Genomic DNA, 18,382 nt, shown 5'->3' on the forward strand with positions numbered 1-18,382 from the left:
GCAAATTGCCCCTTACCTGCTGAAGGGCTATAATGCCCGCCACTTCTGAGGATGAAGCGAGAAGAGGGCAGTGGGCCTAGAGGGCACTTCATAACTCGCTTCTCTCTCATCACCAGAATTGCTATTATCACAGGCCTCACCTGCCCCTCGCAGAGCTCAGAGGATAGTCTCCTGAAATGGACCTTCAAGACCCTCATTGGTGTCCCTGCTGACTAGGGGGGGGGGGTCTGCTCCCCCCAGGGCCTGCAGCCCGGGCTGCCCCCTGCACCAGTTCTTCCGGCCTTTCCCTACCCGCCCACCCCACCCCTACGCCACTCAGGGCGCACACCCTGGAGGTGCAGGGTTTGGGGGCCTCTGCTCGCAACTCTCACGACATGCACCTGGTGGGGTCTGGCGCCGTGGAATGACCTGCCAGGGGTGGGGTGGGGTGAGAGGGGACCGCCTAGGACAGAGGGGACAGGATGGGGGTGCCAGATGGCAGGGGAGTGCGTGGGCCTGGGCGTGCACTCTCCCGGCTGCTCCCGAGCGCACACAGGGCCGGGGCCGGATGGGGGGGTGGGGGGGGGTGGTGCTGGGCCCCGCTTCTAAGCCTGCTCGGGCTCCAGGCCTTGACCCCTGCAGTTGGGGCTGGGGGAGAAGGGCTGTCCTTCCTGCCCCGGCGCCATCTGGCTCCTGCCCGGCCCCTCCCCGGGCCCACCGGCAGGGCTTTGTCCCCCAGCACGCGGCGACCCCCAGGCATCAGGAGAGGGACGACTCTAGGGTTCGCCTGCGGCCCCAGGTCTTGGAAGGCAGGATTCCTGAGCTCAGTTCAGCGCTGTGAGCCCTGGGGCAAGCCGCTTCCTCTCGGAGTCTGTGTCAGGGAACGGAGGTTGACAGCCCCCCTCCCCAGGGCTGCCGTGAGGGCTGGAGGAGCAGCTGGGATGTGGCCAGTATTAAATGGAGGTACGGGCAGAGGTGTGCCCCCTCACCCCTCTAGCCCCAGGACCCCACAGCGGCAGCCCAGCCCCGTGCTGAGCAGTCCCTATCCGGCCTCCAGATCCCAGCCTCGCCTCTCACTCAGCCCTGTGACCCTGGGCAGGTTCCTCCCCTCTGTGCCTTGGTCTCCTCCATAGAATGGGATAATAATATACCATCCTTCCAGGGTTCCCACGGTTAAATCAGCTAGGCAAAGCATCCAGACACTGCCTTGTACACAGGAAGTGCTGTATAAACTCTGCTAGAATTACAGTGTATCGTTCCAGAACATCCCATGCTATACAAACATCCATGTGCATTACAGGGGCACCTATTTTAAACTCTATATTTGTTCTACAAGGGTGGCTCACGGCAGGCTCTGCTCATTTACCAATGCTTCCAGGAGAAGGAACTGTCACCATCTTTGTGACCAGGAGCTGCAGCTTAGTGGGGGTGGGGATGGGTGGCCATATGTGCTGAGACCTGGGGTATCTCCCAGGATGGCCAGCTGGGTCCTGCCCTTTGCTCCTGGCAGTGGGCCAACCTCTGGAGGCTCTAGAGATTAACCCCCTGACACCCCACCCCACCTCACCACCAGGTGTCCTGCCCACCCTCAGTTTCTCAGAATGGGTTGGGGCGAGGAAGCGGAAAGGGCTGGGGACAGCACTGTCCCCAGTGGTGGGTGGCCCAGGGCTGGATGTGTGCAGCTCTCTGCTACCAAGGTTCCAGTGGGAGGACCTCAGCAGGTGGCATGACCTTGGACAGCTCTCTTCCCCCCCCCACCGCCCCCCCCCCCCCCACCGCCCCTGCTGCCTCATTCAACCTTGCCGTGGGACCAGCCTCAGGTCCCAGCAGCCTCCCTACCCTCACCTGCTCTAGCCGGGGCCTCCACACTTGGGCTGCCTCTCTTGCTTCCATCCCCACCTGTCCAAGGTCACCTGTCCTTCAAGCTGGAAATCAAGCACCGTCAGCTCCTCTCAGACCACAGAGCTACAGATCGGACCCGGCCGGGCTGGAACCCGAGTCCCCCTGCTGCCCTCGCCTCCTGAGTTGAGCTCCCAGCGCAGGGGACCAGCGGGCACCTGGGGCCTGTGAAATGGGGAGCAAGCCCCTTCCTCTCCCCAGTGCCCCGGATCCTGGACGTCTCTGTCTCTCGCCCGCCCACCCACCCTTTCGAGCCTGTTTTACCCTCTGTGCTGGGGGTAGAGGCTACTGGGGGCAGCGCTGAGTGGGGAGAGAATGTCAACCAGATCCCCTCTGGCTCCCGCAACCTGAATCTGCGCCCACCCCCGCGGGGAGAAGGGGAGGGCCCCGGGCTCAGAGAAACTGAGACCAGCGGACAGACTCTAAGCCACCCGGGTCCGGGTCCGAGGGGGAGGCATAGGGGTGGGCGCCCCCAGGCTCTGGGTCTGAGCGTGGTCACCCCCTCCCCTGCCATCGCAGCTGGTCTCTCAGGCTGGGAGGGGTGCTCAAACTAAGCTCTGTGGCCCAGACCCTTGGAGCCCCAAAGCAGTGGGTCTGGCATCCCTGGTGACACGTCGCCTGGGGTCCCCATTCATCCCGACTCCCACCCTTCCCCAGTCAGGCTCAATACTGCACAGTGTAGGTCAAGGGGGGTGGTTCAGGTCTGGAAGACAGGCCTGGGTCCTCCTCCTATCCCCATTCCAGCCTCCCAGAGAGGACAGATTCCGCCCCACCCCCACCCCAGGGGACCTGTCCCACCAACTTGCCCCAGGCACACCGATGGCCTCGGATGCTGTGGTGGCGGCTGGTGGTTCGTGGGTCCGACAGATGCTGTGCCCTGTGCCCGCCCACCTGCTCACCCTCCTCCCTGGATCTGCCTCTGTTGGTGTGATTCTCTTAAGATGGCATTTAAACAACTCTGAAATCTGATTATTTGCATTCGAGAGAAATGCCCAGAAACTTGGTGTAGTCAATCAATCTTTAAGGGCTGAAGATTCAGTGTTGGTGCAAGACAGGTGAAAATTTTATCGAGCTGAGACAGTCATTAGAAGGGGGGTTTCTCTAGCCAGACCTTCCTTCTTCCATCATCGTCCACCCACCCCCTGGCAGGTCCTCTCCTCTCCCGGGGTCATTTACTTAGGACCCTTAGGACCAGGGGCCGTAGGGGCTCAGTCCTGGACCTGCTTCTCCTAACGGATCAACACGTGAGGACAAAGCATAGCAACATGGTGCTCAAGTCGCGTTTCAAAATATTAAATGCTTCAGATTAACACCCAAATGTTGGTGGCGTTGTCCCTGCTTCGCGGCGGCGATCCGGGAGTCTGGGCTGTTTTACCCCAGCGTGGCCGCACGAGGGCGCGCAGAGCAAACCTTCCTGGACCAGGCCCAGGACTCCACCCACCCGGAGTCTCCCAAGCCTAGGCAGGCTGCCCTCACCCCCATTCAAGCCTCGGATGGTGCGCGTGGCAAGGGGGTTGTTAAGGGGATAATTCTAGTCTCACCGCGGCCATCACCGTGGGAACATCAGAGATGGTGGGTCCTTACTCTCACGTAGTCCATTCTATCCTACTACATTGGCAGGGGCTACAGGTCCAGAGAGGGGCAGGGCCTCCAAGGACACACAGCAAAGGCTGGGTGTGGCCAGGACACAAAGCCCCTGCCTCCAGACCTGCCTGTCTCCTGTGGAGAAGTGCGCAGGATGGAGGGCAGGCAGGAGGGGGAGAAGCAAAATCAGAGGCTGGAGGCATAGATGGGCCCCTGGGCTGACTCTGTAGGCTCAGATACGGGCCTCTCTCGTCTTTAAAGACACCCCCTGGCCCCAGCCTGCTGCTCCACCGCCAGAGCTGTGAGCCTCAAAGGCCTCGAGCACCTCCTGAGAACCCTGTTAGTAGCAATCCCCAGGACCCGTGAGGCCCTCGTCAGCTAGCGCCTTGGAGGATAACCAACACCCCAGGTGACAGCTAGCACCCTCGTTAACAAGTAGGGAGATCAATTCCTGCCCAGGTGGAAAGGAGGTAGGGTGGCCTTTTGGGGGGGTGGGGGGTGGAAATGGGAGCATGCCAGCACACACTTCCCTGACACAAGGGTGTCTGCGTGTGGAGACAGTACAGTTGCAGCCACAGGGGCCACTCTGGCATTGTGGTGTGACCCGAAGGCAAGCCCCTGTCCTTCCGGTTCAAGTATCTTCAGTGGAGAAGGGTATGGGGCTCCTTTCGCAGAATTTAGCTGACCGGGGCACCTGCCTAAAACCCTCCCAGAGGTCCCTGTTGTTACCAGGGACCCATCACCGGGCGCCTATCCCTTAGCCTTGCACGACCTAGGTATTCCTAGCCTTGCACGACCTCTGCCAGCCTCTTTGTCCTGTCTTACGCCTCTTTATACCCACATCATCAGGTCTCCCAAACTGCAGCCACCGTGCCCAGTGCAGGCCACTGCTGTCCTGCTGTGACGTCTCCCCCCTCCCACCATCCTTCTCCAGGGGAACTTGCACACAGAGCACCAGCCGTCCTGTGGCCAGAAGGTGGAGGCACTGGGCTTCAGACACAACGTGGATCTTTACAATGCCGCTTCTCTGTCGGACTTGTTTCCCCTTTCTGGATCATCAGATTGTGAATGCATCAGTCCGTGAATTTTGGATGGGATCTTATTCATCTTGATGATCCTGGAACCCAGCACTAACACTGAGTAGTAAATGTTTGGTATTAGTATTTATTAATGAGTGTTTAGTTTATGAGTGAATGGGTGACAGAATGGTGAGAAGACGGGTGGGTAGATGAAGGACGGAGATGGTGCTAGAGAGGAGTGGGAAAGGTCAGCTGACGTTTGTGTGTATGGGTAACACGAGGATATAAGAATGGTGGATAAATGCATGGCGGGACGATGGATGGGTGAATTATGAATGAGACAGCTGGCTGGCTGGTAGAGGACGCATAGCTGGATGGAGAGGTGAACTAATGGAGGAAAGATGGATACAATGGCAGAATGTGTGTGTGTGTGACGTGGGTGAGGGTGTAGATAATGGTTGAGTAAGTGCTGGAAGCATAGTAGATGGGGATGCTAGGTGATGGAGAGATAGAGATGCATTTGTCTAATGGTAATCGGTTAGGTGATAAGCAGATAAATAGGCTGGAGATTGATAGGTGGAGGGTGGATGGATGTGGACACTGAATTGACAGATGGATGGGCACCAAGAGAATGCACAGACAGAGGGTGAATTGTAGGTAATAGGTGGTGGCTAGTGGATGCTTGGGGGGTGGATGGCGGATAAATAGTGAGTGGATGGTTTGATGCATCTATCCATAGAGGAGGGATGGATAAATCGCAGGTAAATGTGAATGGATGTGGGACCGATGGAGGGATCCTGACTGGTGTGGAGGAGGCTGAAAGGTGCACGAATGGAGAAACAGATGATAAATGAACAGGTGCTAGGCCAATGGACAAACGGTTTGTGAACTATGGAAGTGCAGATGGAAGGTGGATGGTGGATAGATAATGAATGGTTGGATTCTGATGGAGAGATGATGAGGAGGTAATGAATGGATGATGATTGAATGACAGGCGGCTACATCTTGGAAAACGGATGAAGGAAAGGTGAATAGTGAAGGGGAAGATGTTGGAGAGATGGTGGATGGATTGTAGGTGGTGAGTGGTGAATGGTAAATGGAGGATTCAATGTAGAGATGGAGGAAGGTGGACAGATGGCAAGTGGATGGTGATCGGATAATGAATGAAGATGCATATTGAATGGATAGTGAATAATGGATGGGAGCTGATGTATAGATGATAAATGGATGGATCATAGATGCATTATAATGGTGGATAGACTATGGTGGATGAATGCTCGCTGCTATCTCTCCACTTTATCTCCAGCACCTAGAACAATAGTTGGCACATAGAAGGCACTCAATAAATTTTTCTAGAATGGATGAATACGGATGGATGGTAGATGATAGTTTAATGGGTTTTATTTTTTTATTTTTTTAATGTTTATTTATTTTTGAGAGAGAGAGAGAGAGAATGGGGGAGGGCAGAGAGAGAGAGGGAGACACAGAATCCGAAGCAGGCTCCAGGCTCTGAGCTCTCGGCACAGAGCCCGATGTGGGGCTCAAACTCCCACACCGTGAGATCATGACCTGAACCAAAGTTGGATGCTTAACCGACCGAACCACCCAGGTGCCCCAAATGGGTTTTAGATGAATAGTGTATTATGGCTGGACGATGAGTAGATGGATAGAGGATATTGTGAGGTGGACAATGAATGGACAGATATGCGGTGGATAGGGATAAGAGTTGGGTGGATGGTAGGTGGTTGGTGAGTGGGTGGATGGCATGTTGTAGTTCATAGAAATATGAATGGAGGGGTGATGGCAATTGATTGGTAACTGAATTGTAGATGGATGCGTTCGTGGCTGATTGGATAGATGGAGGCTAGTGGATGGATGGTGGATAAATCCAGATAAATGGGCAGTAGACAGATGATAGATTGAGTAACGACAACCAGATATATGGCGGATGGGTGAATGAATGGTAGATGGCTAGTAGTTAAGTACTGATGGAAAGCTGTTAGAATGTGAATGATGGGTAGATAGGCAGTGGGTGAGTAGATGGTGAATTAATGTTGGACTGATGGGTATTTTCATGGTGTGTTGATGCTTGGCCCATGGTGGGTATGGGTGGAATGGATGGATGCATGGTTGATGCAAGGTGGTTGGATAGTGGGTGGTGATTGGGGTTGGATGGCTAATGATGTGGGATGGTGGTTTGGCCGTGACTGGATGGTAGAAAATACATGAATAGGTGGTGGGTGGTAGATGATGGCTGGATAAGAGGGTGCGGAATGGTGGGCCGTGGCTGCTGGCTGGGGTTGGATGTCTGATGCTGGATGGTGGAAGGGTGGGGCATCGTGTGGCTTAGAAGTTTTGCACCTTGGCCCCAGGTATCAGGTCTGCACTCCAGGCTGAATGAAACTGATTGTCCCAGGCCAGTTTTGTTCCCTTTTGGGAATAGCCTGGGGGACGACGACGGTGAGAGGGAAGTGGTGCTGGGACGTACCCCTCCCCCACCACGTTGGCCATCCTACCTGGGTGTTTTCCTTCTCTTAGCTCCTCCTTCAAACTGGAGGGTATCCTCTTTCCACGTATCTGGCCCCACCGATTTCTGACCCCCCCCCCCCCAAATTCCTGAACCTCCAACCTGAGGCTTGGGGTCTCAAGCGGCCGGCCGGGATCAGGCTGTGGGGGGCACGGTTTTGTCAAAGGGAGGGTGAGGCCGAGGTGCTACCTGGGAGCTGGGGCCGGGCCTGGCGGAAGCGCCCGGGGGCCTGAGTGTGAATGGGGGGCCGGGCGAGCGCGTGTGGGCGGAGAGCGCGGGGGAGGGCGGGCGAAGCGGGGCTGGCAGCTCGGAGCCGAGAGTGGCGACCCGGCGCGAGCATCCAGCGCGGGAGGGTGAGTGTGAGTGAGGCCCAGGGGGCGCCCCCTCCCCACCCTTGTCGGGGCCCTCGCCCCGCGGTGCGCCCTGGCTGCCGGGCTTGGCGAGGCTGGGAGAGGAGAGAAGGGGAGTTGGGGGGGGGGTCCGAAGCTCCGGGAAAGAGGAGGCAGTGGGGGCCGTGGTCAGCCCCTGGCTGCTGGGGCCGGGCTTTGGGCGACAGCAGTGCCCCTGGGGGGCTGTGCACGGCCTGACCCGGCCTTCCGCACCTGGGAGCCTGCGGAGGTGTGGGTGGTGGGGCCCCTGATGGTCCAGTGCTGCGGCTGGCACTGGCCCCGGGCAGCGGGAGGCTGACCCCAGGGACTTGCTCTCTGCCTGCCTGACCCCTTGCTCGGCCGACGTGACAGCTCTCTCATGTGTCTCTCTCTGTCCTTCTGTGTGTCTGTGTCTCTCTCTCTCTCCATCTGTACCCTCCCTCCGGGTCTGTTTGCTTCTTCTGTCCCCAGTCCTGTCATCTCTGCTTTGCCTCTGTGGCCAGCTGTTTTTCTCGCCTTCCCTCTGAGTCTCTGTGCCTCTCTGCGTCCAGTCTCTTGGTGTCCCTCCTGGCTGCCCTGGGCTCTAGCTGAGCTTCTGAGTCCTGCGGTGGGATTCTAGGAGGGGCTTGTGGAGGATCTGACCCCGGGGCATGGGGCTCTGTGAGGGAGGGTAGGGGCTGCCTCCCCTGGCTCTGGGATTGGGTGGAGGCACATGGCCCCCCCTCCCAGCCTTCCCTGGGTCTCCGCGGGACCCGAACTGAACCGATGTTCGGTGAAGGAAACCCCATATCCCAGAACAGCAGCCCCCGCCCCCCGCCCTGCGTGCCCACAGGACCCCTCCCCCACTACCAGCAAGGTGGCACAAGCGATCCATCCTACTGGTTACTGCTGTCCCTCTGCCCACTTCCCTCCCAGTGCCCCCGCCCCTTGCCTGCGGCCCCCTTCCAGCCTGCCCTGAAGTCAGATGTCGCCTGCCCGACCCCACCCCCTCTTCTGCCTCTGGCCAGGTGCAGGTGGAGGGTCTGAGGCTGGGAGCAGCGTAAGCCAGGTTCGAGTCAGCCCGAGGCGAAGGTGGCCAGGTCCTCTCGGAGAGCTGACACCCCACACACACCCAGGGCCTGTCCAGTGCCCCCCGGTGGCGGGCGGGCGTGGGCAGAGAGCAGTGGTGACAGAGAGCCAGGGGGCAGTGGGTCCAGGGGGGGCTAGCTGTGCACTGGAGCGGTCTGAAGCTTCCAGGAGGAGAGTGGGCTCCAGCGCGTGGCCTCGTTTCTCCCTGTCTTCGTGCAGACCGGCCGGCAGCAGCAACGGCATGAGTGCTCCCCGGCCCGCTGTGCAGGAGCTCAGCCCAGCTGAGGAGGCTGGAGACCCAGCAGGGAAGGTATGTACGTGGGGCCCTGGGGCCTGCCAGCCCTGCGGGACAGGAGGAAGCCAGCCTCAAGCCCTGGCCCGCGATTTGGGGCGTGCCTCAGTTTACCCGTCGGGGTGGGAGAAGTGGTTGCTCTTCTCTAGAAGTCTGGTGCACAAAGCAGTGGAAGGCCGAACCTCCCTGGCTTACTCAGCACCACTTCCCAACCAGGGTTTGCTCCGCAAAGCAGTTTGCTCTCCGCTGGGTGAGGCAATGCCAGAGTCCCCCGCCCTCGGCTCTAGGTTTCGGGGCTGCTCTAGGTTTTGGGGTTGATAGAGCTAAAAAGTGAAGTCCCTCCACAGGCAGTGCAGTCTCGATGTTCCGAGTTCTAGAGTTGGGACTCTGTCATCGTCGCCACTGCCGGCGGGCAGCGGGGCTGGAGAGGGGAACCCGCCCCCGGTCACCCAGGGGGCCAGCCTCCACGGCACGGCAGATGGAAAAGGGGGACACCGGGCCTTTGAACTCCACGTGCTGCTGGCTTGGACCTCCCCCATCCCGGTGGCACACTCTGGGCCGAGGAGGGCCCCTGGTTGGGGGTCACAAGGCCTTTGCAGAGGAGGACAGGAAGCGGGGTGGCAGGTGCGGTGGGGAGGGATCCCAGGAGAAGGGAGCCCCTGACCCGGCAGTGTGAACAGGAGCAGCCAGGATGGCCCAGCCGCTGGGGCTTGGACGGGTCCCTGCTGCGCTGCCCCTCTGATTCCACAGACGTCCCAGTCAACAAGGTCACCTGCGGTACTTGGTGAAAATGCCGATTCCTGGGCCCCCCCATTCAGAGAGTCTGGGCGGGGGCCCAGGAACGTGCGCTCAAACACGCGCAGATGGTTGTGCTGTGGCGGTTCAGGGCCGGTTAGCAAAGTCCTCGGGCTGTGTGTCTGCCTTTCCTCAAGGCACTCGTGCCACTGGGGGAAGGAAGACAGGCACCAAGCGACTCTCCTTCTATGTAGAAGGGTGGGGGGTGGGGAGGTCCAGGGAGGGAGACCTGCAGGAGCAGAGGCGTGGACGTGGGCAGGGCGGGCGTCAGTGCTGCTGTGGCCTTAGGGCCAGAGGGCTGGGCGGTGGCACTCGCAGCTGGCCCCCCCCCCTCGGTCTCAGAAGGCCTTGAATGGGAGGCGGAGACGCTGGGGGCGCCAGGAGGGCATGGGGAGGCAGCCCCCGCACACTCTTGTGGGCACTGAACAATGAGCCCAGAGCGAGCCCAGAGAGCTGCTGAGGTTGCCATGGTAACAGCTTCCCAGCTCCTCTGAGCTGGGGAGGGACCAAGGGCCCAGCAGGGAAGACCCCAGGAAGGGGCTGCGAGGATACAGGGGGCAGTTGGGGATGCACAGAAGCCCTGGGCTCACTCACCATGTGGCCTTGGCCTCTCTGGCCTCAGGCTCTTGTCTGTGAAATGGGCCTGAGGGCTGAGCCCCGGTGGGTCCTTTGGGGCCCCGGGGAGAGCTGCTGCCCCAGGTGCTGAGTGGTGCTTCAGCCGCAGTGGTGGGATGGGGGAGAGGCCCGCACCTGCACGACCACACACACATACACACACACACACACACACACACCCTCCTTCCTGCCCTGCAGCCTGGGTCGGGAGGGCCCCCGATCCTCCCAGTGGACACAGTGCAGGACAGGTGTGGGAGGGAGCAGGGAGCCCAGGGCCCGGCGTCGTCCTGACCCCTGCCCACCCCCCCTGCAGGCTGCGGTAGGTGCCCGGGAGAAGGGCCCTCGGCTGGGCCAGCGACTGCCCTCGATCATAGTGGAGTCCAGCGAGGTGGGTTCTGTGGAGAGTGGGGAGCTGCGTTGGCCCCCCGAGGGCGCCTTGAGGGGGTCAGCCCAGAGCCAGGTTGCTTCTGGTGAGTGAGGGGCTGCCCACGGGGGTCGGAAGCCGGGCTCCCCCTGCCCGCTCATGCCAACGGGGCCCTCCACCCCTCCAGCCTGTGCACACCATCACCCCCATCTGCCCGTCCTTGGAACTCTGCTTGGGCGCCTGGAAGCCTCCTGGCCTTGACCCTCTCTTTGTCCACGTGCCCCCTCCTACCTGCCCTTAAGGACTCTATCGACTGTGGTGGCCCCAGGCCCAGCCCATCAGAGGGGCCCGTGAAGCGTCTGTTGGACACAGGACCACATGCTTCCCCCTCAGTTCCAATCCCTTCCCCTCTCGCTCCTGATTCATTGCCTTTGGGGCACGTGTGCGTTCAAAGGGCCGGCCCAGGTGCCCGTGAGATGGGGCAGTGGACCAGCCCGGCGGCAGGCTCCTGCACTGGCCGTAGGTGCCTGGTTAAAGGCCAAGGGACTGCCAGAGCCAAGGGAGCTCCTGGGGGGAGGGTGTGTGGGTAGGAGAGGGGGATTCCGTGTTCCAGATGCCAGGGGTGAGGCTGGGCAGTGGGGGCCTTCTGCCGAGGGCACATGAGGGGTGAGCTGTGCCCTGGGAAGTTTTGTCCCCTGGGGAGTCTCCCCCCTGATGAGGAAACGAATTCAGCCTCACTGGGGCTGCCTGGCACCCCCTCCTCACGTGTCAGCCCCCCAGCGGCTTGGGCCCAGAAGGGGCCCATCCACCCCATACCCCCCACCTTTCCCCCAAAGCCTCCTCCGCCTCTGTCAGGTTGCACCCAGGGCTGAGAGCAGCACCAGGGACCACGCCCTGGGTAACTGCTGGAACTTGGGCTGTGGGGAGGTCTCCGGGTGGGTAGAGGTGCCCGGGGAGGGAGTGCCCCTGCTCCGGGGCCTTGCCTGCCCCGCCCAGGTGCAACCCCCTCCTCCCCGTTCCCTTGCCAGCCTGTCCGAAAGGCAGCCCCACCAACAGAGGGGCCTTTGTGTTTCTGCAGCCCCCTCACCAAGTCTGCCGGGAGCACCAGGGAAGGTTCCGGATGACGCTGGCAGTGAGCGCGCCAGCTGCCAGGCCCCGGCCCCCCAGTGAGAGGACTGGGACAGGCATGGCCGGATTCTGCTGTGCTGTGCGAGGGCCCTGCAAACCCCGCCTCCCACCCCTGCTCCCGAAGCTGAGCGGCCTCAGCCCCAGGGTGGCCGGGCTGATGCTTGGAGCAGGGAGAGCTGAGCCGCTGCCTCCTGCCTCAGAGGGTCTGGCCGGGACCACGGGCCTGCCCTCTCCCATCCGCAACCCGGGGTCCAGATCACACCCTCCTTGTTCCGTGGTTTGAAGCAGAAATAAAGGCTCTTCCTGGTGGTCGGCGGGCACACTTGCTGGGGACTCGAGGGGGGGGACAATTTTGGTTTTTCCATGGCCTTCCAGACAAGGGCCTAGCCTTGGAGCCCACGCTGACCAGGCCAGAGTGCCTGGGTGTTGTACACAGGGTGGGGGCCGGGGTGGGGCAGGGGCTGTCCAGGGGCTGTGGGGTTTGCTCCTCTGGAACCCCTGCCAAGGGCCCTGAGCTCTGCTCCGCTCTGCCTCAGCCAGGGCTGCCCAGGGCAGGACTGGCTTCCCCCCAAGTGGCCTCCTCCCCTCTCCCAGGGGTCTCCAGCTCTGCCTGGACCCCGAGGGCAAGATTCCTTCCTCCTCACTGGGTGCACAGGGCACAGAAATGGACCGTGGGGTGGGGTGTCCTATTCCAGGCTGGATCTTATTAACGCCTTGCAAAAGTCCCACTTTACAGATGGAGAAACGAAGTGTGAAGTGAGGTGCCCCAGCCACGATGGGATCCCTGGGGCTGGGAGGCACCAGAGCCCATGTGGGAGACTGGGTGGGAGAGGCACCTGTTCCTGCCCACGTGAGGGTCCCGTTCCTCCATGGGGTCCAGCAACACTGTTTCTTGGCTCTGTCCCACTGCACAAGGGGAGCCCCACGGGCTGGTTGGGGTTGGCATGGTGGGCGGGGGGGGACAGAAACCCGACCAGTGCCTGGGCCCAGGTTGCCTCCCGCCCTCCCCTCCTCCCATTCTGGTCCCTTGCCCTTGGCTAGCCTGCCCCAGGGCCGAGGAAGCCCGGGGCCTGGCAGGAGGCAGCCGTGGATAAATGTTAGCTTAACAAAGTCCTCAGGACCAGGCAGGGTCGGACAAGACCCCGGTGAGCCTGGAGGGGCAGGAGGGAGACACAGTCCCCTCTGTTCTTTCTGGAGGCCTTGCTAACCTCAAGGATGAATAAGGCACTTTCTCCAGCACGCCTTCCCTCTAAAAATAACCCGCCCCCCAAACGCAGGAGAGGTCGGAGGCGGAGGTGTGGAAATTTGGCTGGCAGCCTGCTTTAATTTTAACCCTGTGGCCCCATGGGCCACGTCCACGGTCCCAGATGTCTCCACGTCCTCCCTGGTCTCTAGCTTAGGCAAGGCGTTGGACTGTCCTTCCAAGTCCTTCCTGTCCCTCTCCGGTGCTTTTGTGGTTCCCCAAGGGGATGGGAAGGGGGCAGACGTTTCCCAGGAAGCCCCGCCAGGACTTGCTGATGCATACGATGTGGGGCCAGGGACTCGAGCCAACTGGTGATTTCCGTGTTCCTGGTGCGGAATGTGGGGTGGGCACCGGTGTCATTTAGGAGATTTCATCCTGGCCCCTCCCAGGCACAGTGTTCCCCCCACTTAAACACGACTCTCCCAAGGTCTCACAGCTGACAAATAGCTGAGCTGGGACAGAATCCAGATCCACCCGAGACCCAGGCCTGAGTGGTACCCACAATACCACCGTGGAGCCCACCAGCTAACAGGGCAGGTCTTGCGTGGAGGTGACCCATAATTGGAGGTCCCAGGACCCTGTCGTGCCCAGTGAGCTGGGGGAACATCTGCTCGCCCCAAAGAGTGTGGGCCCCCACCCTGCAGGACCCAGTTCCCTGGAGTCGGGCCCCAGCCTGCTCCCTTCCGGTCGGAGCTGGTGCCCTGGGTAATGGTAGGGGGCGGTGCCGGAAGCAGATGCCCCACACATATTCCCTGAGCCCCCGCCACCAGCACGCAGGTGTGGGCGACCTGGGGAAAGGGTTTTGGGAATCATCCTGTGGCTCCCTCTGGCATGGGCTGCGGTCACCCCTAGTGCCTTTCGGAGATGGGCCACCTAAACTTTGCAATATTCACCTCAAGATAGAGGCACCGTCCCCTGTCCAGGCCCAAAGCCAGTTAGGGGCAGTGGGTGGAGCTCAGGCTTCCTGCTCTCCCATTGGTCTGTGCCTTGGTCCCAGCCGGCTGCAGTGTGGGTGAAGTTCGCCGCCTCTGGCATCTACATTTGGGGTGTGGCAGCCTGGCGTCCCCGGAACCCCTAGGACAGGCAGGCATCTGGTGTTGAGAGTCCTTCTCCCTGCCCTTCCCCACCTGAGAGCCAGGTCCTCTGCAGAAGCGGACCCATTTAATGCCAACAACACCTCCATTTTATGGAGGAGTAAACTGAGGCTCAGAGTCAGAAGTGCCTATCCCAAGGTTGTGCGGCCCAGTGCAGGGGAGCTGAACTTGTACTCTACTTGGGGTCCCCAGCTGTGCCTCCCCTTCCCAACTGCCCCCTCTGCTCTGCCTTCTCCTGACCCAGCCTGCCCAGCCCTGTGCCCCGGCCCCTCTGAGACAAGGCTGGGACTTTTCCAAAGGGATTTTACTGAGAAATTTGGGGGAAAACAACGTGGAAATGGGATAAAAGAAACATCACAGTCTTATGCTGAAAGGTGGCCACAGGCTAGAGTGTGGAGTGGATCTGGGAGTTGGGGGAGGTCCAGGAGTGACTCCCCAGGCCCTGGGCACCACCAGCTTTTCAGGGACCTAACTCTTGAAAGGAGGTGACCCATAATTGAAGGTCCCAGGACCCTGACGTGCCCTGTGAACTGGAGACCAGGAAGGTCAGACAGAGGAGCCCCCGGTGTCTGTCCACCAGGGTCTGGCCTCTGTCCTGCCAGCTGCATGGCCACGAGCAGGGTCCTAGGCCTCTCTGAGCCTGTGTTCAAGTGCAATGAGGTGGAGAATATTTACTCCACAGGGGCTCCAGGAATCCCACTGAAGAACCCCGGGCAGTCATCTTGGGGTGTCCCCTCTGACTCCTGAATTGTGCCGCTCCCGGCCCCCCCCCCCCCAATCTCTTATTCTGACTCTCATCCTGACATGGGACAGGACCAGCCTGAGCCAGGAGGAAAGGCCCACCCAGCCACCGGGGCATGAGCTGGGACCCTTATGACCCACCCTATTTCACAGGGGGCACCCAGGGATCAGGGGGCTAATGACTCAAGTGGTAAGCCAGGGGGCTTCTTGGAGGAGGTGCTGGCATCTCTGGGTCCAACTTAGCCTGTCTACAGAGGGCTATGGGGTGCTGCCGTCTCTCAGGTGCCTTCCAATCGGTTATGGGCTGGATCTTGTCCTCAAAAAATTCTTATGTTGAAGTCATAGCCCCCAGTACCTCAGAAGGTGGCTATATTTGGAGATACGGTCTTTAAAGAGGTGATTAAGGGGGCGCCTGGGTGGCTCAGTCAGTTAAGCGTTGTACTGTGGCTCAGGTCATGATCTTGGGACTCATGAGTTCGAGTCCCGCATCGGACTCTGTGCTGACAGCTAGGGGGAGCCCGGAGCCTGCTTGGGATTCTGTGTCTCCCTCTCTCTCTCTCTCTGCCCCAGCCCTGCCGACCTCTGGGTCTTGGGTTTCCAGCCTCCGGATCCTTGAGAAAGTCACTGTGTTGTTTAAGCCCCGGCCAGCCACACTGTGCTGTGGCAGTGCCCGGACAACAACACACAAGCTTGTCCCTGCGTCCTCAGCACCCCCCTTGGAGCGCCTGCCCCGCTCGGCTTCATGCCGCGGTGGCTTCAGCCTGGCTGGGACAGGCCTGGATCTGTCCTCCCCGGATTTTCCCCAAGTTTCTTCCTAGGATGCTGGCATGGGATTCCCCCAAGAAGATGTGCAGCCTGCCTCTTCTGGGAAGTCTCGGCGACCCTCTCCACAAGACGTCTCCAACCTGAGCCACTGTGGAGGAGGAGGGCCCGGCTTCTCCATTCGGCAGGCTCAGGGCCCCTCTACACCTTTGCCCAGAACGCCCGCCATCCCTCCTCCCCTCTGAGTGTAATCCTTCCTTCCTTCAGCCCCCATCCCCTCTGGCTCCTGAAGCCTTTCGGAATGGCTGTGGCTTAGGACATTCCTTTGCTGTCACTGTGACATCCCCTCCCCCTCCCTGTGCCCCACGGCCCACGTTTCTGCACGCCTGGCTCTCAGGATGAGCCTGGCACACGGGCCTGGCGCCAGCATCTCTGTCCTGGAGGGAGGGGTTCTTTGGGGCTTTGGTGCCGGGGGCTGGATGTCCCCTTCCCCCCACCCCACCCTGCACGCCCTGTCCCTGCACCTCTGGTCTCGTGTGAGCACGGCGGGGGACGGCTGGTCCATTCCCCCCACCTACCTGCCCCTCCCCTCCCCCCCCACCTGCTGCCTGGAGCTATGGAGCGCTGCCCCTCCCCTCCCGGACTCTCAGGACTCAGCCCGAGCCAGAGCCACGAGCTGCCAGGGATCAAAGGTGGCAGTGACAGTCTCTGGAATGGGGGGAGAGTAAGAGACTTTCTGAAAGTGAAAGTCTGGGGTCAGGGTGGAGGGTGGGGCCGGGGGTGGGGCTGGTGGGCCCAGGGCAGCGTGGAACAGGCTGGGAAGTCCCAGCTGCTGGTCATTCGCTCTGGCTGACCCAGGGGCCCCACCACAGAGGCCCAGCTCCGAGGGCCCGGCTTCCCCTGGCGGCCCCGACCTGCCTGGGGCCCGATCTACTCGCTCAGCAGGTATGTTCGGGTGCAGGTGGGCACTGGGGTGCTGTGGACAGCGGGCGGGAATTCAAAGGGCCCAGGGTAATTCCGGTTCTGCCAGTGGCTTTCCGGGCCAAGGGCCTCAGCTCGGAGCCCAGGCCCGACTGCCAGCTCCAATCACAGCGTTCGTGCACAAACATGCAGAAAGCAGACAGATGCGGACATCAAGACACGCACGCGGGCACAGACACACGGACGCGGACTCATGGAGAGAGCGGCTTGCACACATACAGGGAAACACACTCAGGTCAACGCACAAAGCCCATACGCACCCCAGTGCGGCAACATACCCCCAGGCTACACTCTCACATTAGATTGCTTATCTTTTTCCCCTGGGTACCGGCCCTGGCCTGGTGGGCTCCTGGTCAAGCGGCAGATGCCCCAGACCGTGCAACTGTCCCTCCGTCAGGGGAGAAGGTACGCCCAGTGCTGGGGCCAAGCCCGGAGAGAGAGGAGCTGACGATGGTCAGGAAAGGCTGCTTGGTACTGAGGCTCGAAGGCGGCTCGAGAAGGTGGGGGTGAGGTCACTGCTGGCAGAAGGAACAGCCTGTACAAAGGTATGGAGGAGAGGCGAGGCGGTGGGCGGGTGGTGAGCGAGGGGGGACGGAGCTGAGGGGTGGGTTAGGAAGGGCCTCGAGTGCCCAGCTAAGGAGGGGTCTGCTTTTCCTGAGGGCGATGGCACCCCAGGAGGGCTATGCTTTGTCGCTACTGAGAAGAGGAAACTTTTTAGTGCCTTTTTCTGGTAGGCTTTCGTAATACACAGGAAAGCCCTTGTAAGCAGGTCTCATATCGCCTATGAATAATGACAAATTTCCCAGGTCCTTCCCAATATTCAAACCTCATTTATTCTCTTGCCTTATTGCCTTGACTAATCCTTCCTGGCAAATGTCAAACAGAATGACTGAACAGACACCAGGCCTGAGCCCCAGGTGCGGCCGCCAGTGCCTCTGAACATTCAGGGCGATGGGGCCAGAGGGCCAGAGAGAGAAAGAGCCAGAGAGAGTCGTCACGGGAATGGGGAGGCAGGTACGGACGGGGCAGGGGCCGAGGTAGAGTCAGCAGGACATCCAGTCCCGCAGGTACCCGTGTGGCGAGGGGCGACCCTGATCCTGACGGTCACTCCTCCTTCAGGCTGGCTCTGGGATGATGGGGAGGAGCAGATGGGCAGAGGCTCCCAGGCCAGTAAGGAAGTGTCCCCATCCCCACCGGGACAGTGGTGCAGCCTGGCCCAAGGACACCTTGGAGGTGGGGGCACCCATGCCCCTGGGCCCCGAAATCCAGGTCAGTTTTGGGGGAGCAGAGACAGGGAGGCTGGGAGCAGAAGCAGCCTGCGAGGAAGCTGGAAAGCTGGACATTCTAGGGACAGGGAGGTGCCCAGGAAGCTGGGTGAGCGCAGGTCAAGGAGGCGAGGCTGGAGAAAGTTCTGTCCCAGACTGGAAGGCTTCCAGTGCGGGGCTATGGGGAGCCATGGAAGGATTTAAAGCAAGGGGGTGACCTGGTTGGCTTGTGCTGTGGGAAAGTCAGTAAGAGCCTTTCTGAAAGTGAAAGTCTGGGAAATGGCTTGGGAAACTGTGGGAGCAGGGTCAAGGGGGCAGCGAGACCGTCCGGGGGCCTCGGTGGGCCTTCGGTACAGGTCTAGTTCTGGACGAGGGTGGTTGAGCAGGCTGGGGGGACCCGTCTGCTTGTGTGGCCTCAATAAGACCCAACTGCCAGCTGCTCCTCCTTCCCCCAGAATCTGCCTCTAGACCCCAGTCCTGGCATCTGAGAGCTGCCCCCACCGCGGGCCCTCGGCCGGGAGAAATGGTTCCTGGGGCAGCGCCTGGCTTCCCGGGGCTGGAAGATGTGGGAGCCCAGCCTCTGCTCGCCTTTCCACACAGGCCTGAGCTGGCTGAGGCTCCCCGTGCGGGGCTGTGTGACTAGAGGCAAGGCCCTGGC

General features: G+C 60.7%; 1 protein-coding gene across 1 annotated transcript; it reads left to right on the plus strand.

Moving 5' to 3' along the window:
* Positions 1–7,296: 7,296 nt before the first annotated feature.
* LBHD2 (LBH domain containing 2) lies at positions 7,297–11,947 on the plus strand. The gene is made up of 4 exons (XM_043554504.1): positions 7,297–7,361; positions 8,664–8,754; positions 10,460–10,616; positions 11,589–11,947. The coding sequence occupies exons 2-4, from the start codon at positions 8,686–8,688 to the stop codon at positions 11,678–11,680; spliced, it is 318 nt and encodes a 105-aa protein (XP_043410439.1). The 5' UTR covers positions 7,297–7,361; positions 8,664–8,685; the 3' UTR covers positions 11,681–11,947.
* The last annotated feature ends 6,435 nt before the right edge of the window (positions 11,948–18,382 follow it).

The sequence above is a fragment of the Prionailurus bengalensis genome, chromosome B3, assembly GCF_016509475.1.
Source record: "Prionailurus bengalensis isolate Pbe53 chromosome B3, Fcat_Pben_1.1_paternal_pri, whole genome shotgun sequence".
Lineage (NCBI taxonomy): Eukaryota > Metazoa > Chordata > Mammalia > Carnivora > Felidae > Prionailurus > Prionailurus bengalensis.